Here is a 5,933-nt window from a genome sequence, read left to right on the forward strand (position 1 = left end):
GAGCCACTCACAGCGCTTGAGACTACAAAGCTCCTAGGCATCTGGTCGCTGTGATTGGTGGTGTCCAATCGATCAATCGGGATCACCCTTGGCTTCTCTATACTTTTTTGGAAAGTATGATGTACTGTTGGCTATTGTGATCGTTTTGTCAACAGTATTTGATGTCCTGTTTCGATGTTGTATTCTGATAATGCGTGGCGTGTTTTAGTCTGACATCACGTTGGTGTTCTTTGATCCGTAGGTTGACCATTCTCCCGATTTCTCCAATGTATACTTTCCCGCAGGAACAAGGTATTTTGTATACTCCTGCGGAACTGAGTGGAGGTCTTTGATCTTTAGAATTTCTTAAGATTTGTCCTATCTTTTTGGGTGGTTTGAAGATAGTTCGGATATTGTGTTTGTTTAATATTCTGCTAATCCGATCTGTTGTTCCTTTGACATATGAGAGAATGGTTAGGATCCTTTCATCTGGTTGTGTGTCAGAGACCGTTGTCTTGTTTGCATGTTTATTGATTATTTTGGTTATATCTTTTTTGTCATGTCCGTTTTTCTGTAAGGCCAGTTTGAGGTGATTGAGTTCTGTCTGTAGATGTTCTTTGTCAGAGATAGTGAAAGCTCTATGTACTAGTGAGTTGATTGCTGACTGTTTTTGTGCTGGGTGGTGGTGCGACTCGGCATGTAGATATCTATCTGTGTGTGCTGGTTTTCTGAACACTTGGTGGCCTAAGGTACCGTCAGCTTTTTTAGAGACAAGAACATTTAGGAAAGGAAGTTTTCCGTTTTCCTCTATGTCTATAGTGAAGTGGATATTTGGATGTTGTTTGTTGAGGAAAATAAGGAATTTACGTAATTCGGCTCTGTCGTGTCTCTATACCACGAATGTATCGTCTATATAACGGAACCAAACTTCTGGTTTTTCGGGTGTTTTTCTGAGGGCCTCTTTCTCAAAATGCTCCATGAAGATGTTGGCGATTACAGGAGAAATAGGAGAGCTCATTGCCACTCCTTTGTTCATACTTCTAAGAAAGCTGACGGTACCTTAGGCCACCAAGTGTTCAGAAAACCAACACACACAGATAGATATCTACATGCCGAGTCGCACCACCACCCAGCACAAAAACAGTCAGCAATCAACTCACTAGTACATAGAGCTTTCACCATCTCTGGCAAAGAACATCTACAGACAGAACTCAACCACCTCAAACTGGCCTTACAGAAAAACGGACATGACAAAAAAGATATAACCAAAATAATCAATAAACATGCAAATAAGACAACGGTCTCTGACACACAACCAGACGAAAGGATCCTAATCATTCTTCCATATGTCAAAGGAATAACAGATCGGATTGGCAGGATATTAAACAAACACAATATCCGAACTATTTTCAAACCATCCAAAAAGATAGGACAAATCTTAAGAAATCCTAAAGATCAAAGACCTCCACTTAGTTCCGCAGGAGTATACAAAATACCTTGTTCCTGCGGGAAAGTATACATTGGAGAAATCGGGAGAATGATCAACCTACGGATCAAAGAGCACCAACGTGATGTCAGACTAAAACACGCCACGCAGTCGGCATTATCAGAACTCAACATTGAAACAGGACATCAAATACTGTTTGACAAAACGACCACAATAGCCAACAGGACATCACACTTTCCAAGAAAGTATAGAGAAGCCATAGAGATACAAAAATATTCTGACAATTTAAATAGAAATAATGGCTACAACATAAATAAAATATGGAAGACCATTCTCCCGGTTATTGAAAACCGACCAATTCTATCATTTCTTTCTCCTCCCACAACCCCTTCTTCCTCTTTGCCCACCTCTACCACCCCAACAATCAGCGTAAAAAGGAACGGCCTGGGGGGAACAGCTCAGTATCAGGCTGCTCCTCGCTGATGAAGTGGACTGCAAGGTTCACGAAACGTTGGCATCTCAAAAATGGATCTGGACACGGAGAAAACTCGCGAAATGAATAACCTGTATATAAAGATTCTATATTCAATAATTAATAATCAATAATTTCTGGAACAAATACAATAAAAAATTTCGATTAAAAAATTTCTCAAATTCAAGAATATACAGGGTATTTGGAATTTAAATGTCAAAGCTTCGGGAGCGTGAAAGGGATCGATAAACTAAGAAAAAAAGTCTGTAGAGGTATACTCGTTTTTGCTTCGTTTTGAAGGAAATCGCAAAAAAGACAAAACCAGTAAGTTTAATTTTTGTACTTTCTCATTACTTATTCACATTGTATTTATTCACTTGCTTAATGTAGATATTGTTCAAAATGTTGACCTCTTGTCGCAGAAGACAGACGAAAACCATATCAGCATATACAACGTTAGAATATATACGCGGCATATTGTGACAGGAGTAGTTCATTCGATGACTTCTGATGAATAACTGAAAAATTCATAGGAGAAAGGCAGAAATGTAAACAAACAAACAAAATTTTTACCTACAGAATTATTATTATTGCTTTCGTGCACGATTTCAGAGACGATAATATTTCAGAGGCAGTGTGAGAACGAAGCAACTACGTTCTGTCTTTTTTGCAATTTTCTCCAAAACGAGCATATTTCTACAGAACTTTTTTTTTAGTTTATCGATCCCCTACAAGCTCCCGAAGTTTTGACATTTAAATTTCAAACACACTGTATATATTTTTGCCGAAACCACTTTTCTTTTAATCTTTACTTTTTTTGAAATTCCTTAAGAAAAGAATGTAAAAGAAAAATGTACATAATTTTTTATTGACTTAAATATTCGTACTTTTTAAACAAGCTATTCTGTATTTCATTGAGTGTATTATGCATCGTTTTAATTACTAATATTTCTAATTCTATGTTTTTCACAGCAACAGCAATGGAAATCTTATACGTTCTCCATCGAGCGGACGGTCCTCGAGTTTTCCGAAATCACCGCAAATCTCATCGAACACTAGTACAGTACCTAATGGCTCCTCTTCATCTTTGACGAGTAACACGTCAATTACAAACGGAATAGGATTGAGTGGTTCGAATTGTGCCCAAAAAAGGTTTAAGATCGAACGAGAAGAGGAAGACCAGGCATCAAGGGACTGTAGAGCTCCACCACCACCTGTTCATAATGTCCCCATCAGAAAAAGAGTCAAAGTTACCTTTGTAAAGGACTCAAGTTCAGGGTTTCACGGCGATTTGTGCGGTGCAGATCGAAAATAAAACATTACTGAGAGATACGTCGTTCGTTAACGTATCAATTGTTGCGATCACATTGCTTTGAATGCACGCATGTTATGTAAATATTTCTTTTATGCTGTATTTGACAATAATTGGTGTTGCACGATACAAAATTAATTAAATAATGCTTAGATCTCTCATGTGAGCTAATATCTTGAATTAATATATGAACGTTTATTTTCAATTATTCAAATACCAAAGGTACTTTTCTATTCGCGCTAAATTATTATATTACATATACATATTTAATTTTGTAATTCATTCAAATATTGATTCAATAAAAATTTCTTCTTATTATAAAAAAAACATTTTCTTTTTAAAAATAATATCTTGCAAATAGTTCTATCAACAATTCAAATTAAGATTGATTTTTCTAGAGAGATTAAACTTGTTATCATTTTGATCGGAAATCGTTACAATCAATATTTGATTAAAAAAAACATGTATTTTTTAAAATAACAATAATAAAGGGCAAAGTAAGAGTCAACAATCAAATAAAAATAAAAATAAATTAAAATAAAACATCTAGTTTCAAATGTAAAATATATAATTATTTAGAAACATGAAATGTCAGGTACCGTCAATATAAATGTATATAAACTAAGAAATTATAATATTACAAGTTTCGACTGCCAGATTGAGCCCTCTCAGACAATTTACGCAAAAGTCGATATACAGCTGAGTTGTCGAAAATACACGCATATTCCTCACCATATAAGTCTGAGTGAGTCTTCAAAGTAGAAATCGACATTGTTCGCACACGATTGGACAGTCAAATTCAATGTCTATCGTAGAAAGATCTAATCAATATATAAAATAACTATTTTATAAAAAAAACATTATTTTAATAATAAAACGTTATTTTATATAATAAATATTATTATATAAAATAACGTTTTCTTATGAAATACTAAAAACCAATAAGAAAAGCAGCACAACAAAATTCTAATAATAATAAAAACTCACCAAGAAGTCATATGTAAAATAGTTAAACAAGGTCACCGTTATAAATACAAAAATTAAAGTCCGAATAATGAAAAAAAACTATACTTACAACGATGAACTTGTTTAACTATTTTACATATGACTTCTGGTGAGTTTTTATTATTATTAGAATTTTGTTGTGCTGCTTTTCTTATTGGTTTTTAGTATTTCATAAGAAAACGTTATTTTATATAATAATATTTATTATATAAAATAACGTTTTATTATTAAAATAATGTTTTTTTTATAAAATAGTTATTTTATATATTGATTAGATCTTTCTACGATAGACATTGAATTTGACTGTCCAATCGTGTGCGAACAATGTCGATTTCTACTTTGAAGACTCACTCAGACTTATATGGTGAGGAATATGCGTGTATTTTCGACAACTCATCTGTATATCGACTTTTGCGTAAATTGTCTGAAGAGGGCTCAATCTGGCAGACGAAACTTGTAATATTATAATTTCTTAGTTGATATACATTTATATTGATGGTACCTGACGTTTCAAGTTTCTAAATAATTATATTTTATATTTGAAACTAGACATTTTATTTGAATTTATTTTTATTTTTATTTGATTGTTGACTTTTACTTTGTCCTTTATTATTATTTTATTTTTATAAGAAGAGTCCTTCTATCTATCAAATGTATTTTTTAGCACAATATTTTTTAAACAAGAATTTTTATTTTTTTATATTTTAATTAACAAAAGAATCGTGATTAGAAAGACGAACTGAAATTCTAAACCGTATGTATACAAGAAAGTTTAGACAAAAGGAGCACATTCTTCAAAGAATATTTTATCTTTCATATTACATATCGTTTGTACATTATCAACATCGCAGTTATGTTTTGAACACCGACATGAAAAACATGAATAGGAAATTTTCAGTTACGTGACTCATTGTAAACTTGTTTATAAATATATTCATCAAGTTCCTGCTTCCCGTTGGGTGCCATTTATTGTAGATTCTCTAATACAATATATACGAATATTTCGTACATCCATCCATTTACACATCGCATTATTTTACGATGAACACAATAAATACTTGAATGTTTAACAGTTATCCACAGACAACAATTCCATCGTATTTATCGCAGATTGCTTATATCTTATACTTATTCATTTTCATAGATATTCACAGATATATTCAAATTTCGTTTTTTTAGTTGACAAAAATGACGGGCATTGTCCAACACAGAATTAACAATGTACAATAAATTTAAATTTGTGACACACTAGCCACATAGCATGTAGAGATGGCTCCTTTTGCTTACAAATCGATTGCCTATAGCGTCGTTTGTCTACATCACTTTTATCGACAGTTTATTTGTGCACAAAAATTATTGCTTACAACTCGATTGTATACATGCACTTTTGTATGCAAGTAAAAATTTCAGAAAAGGTGTCATATTTGCCTACGTGTATTATTGCCTACATGTATTAGGTGTTAAACTTAATTCCTGCCGCTCGCTACTAGAGGGTGCTGGCTCCAACGATGGCGAGTTTCGACGATGAAGTCATATGTCTTTTGTAAGTTAGACATCGCTGAAAGTGATTCAATCCTCACAGATTAGATTTCTCGACGCCAAAAAGATTTTCCAATCGATTGAAAATGAATTGCGATAAGCTGTTTTTCCGATATGTGCTTCTTCACTACTTCGAACTCAAGAAAACCGCAGCTGAAGCGCATCGCTTATTATCCGAA

General features: G+C 33.4%; 1 protein-coding gene across 1 annotated transcript in view; it reads left to right on the forward strand.

The window, feature by feature from the left end:
• HLH3B (Helix loop helix protein 3B) overlaps window positions 1-3,332 on the forward strand; it is an 11,995-nt gene extending 8,663 nt beyond the window's left edge. The window contains exon 4 of the mRNA XM_018518588.1: window positions 2,871-3,332. Within this exon, the coding sequence (XP_018374090.1) occupies window positions 2,871-3,213 (343 nt within the window). The 3' untranslated portion in view covers window positions 3,214-3,332. The remainder of the gene's footprint in view (window positions 1-2,870) is intronic.
• The last annotated feature ends 2,601 nt before the right edge of the window (window positions 3,333-5,933 follow it).

The sequence above is a fragment of the Trachymyrmex cornetzi genome, unplaced genomic scaffold (assembly GCF_001594075.2).
Source record: "Trachymyrmex cornetzi isolate Tcor2-1 unplaced genomic scaffold, Tcor1.1 scaffold77, whole genome shotgun sequence".
In the NCBI taxonomy this organism is placed as follows: Eukaryota; Metazoa; Arthropoda; class Insecta; order Hymenoptera; family Formicidae; genus Trachymyrmex; species Trachymyrmex cornetzi.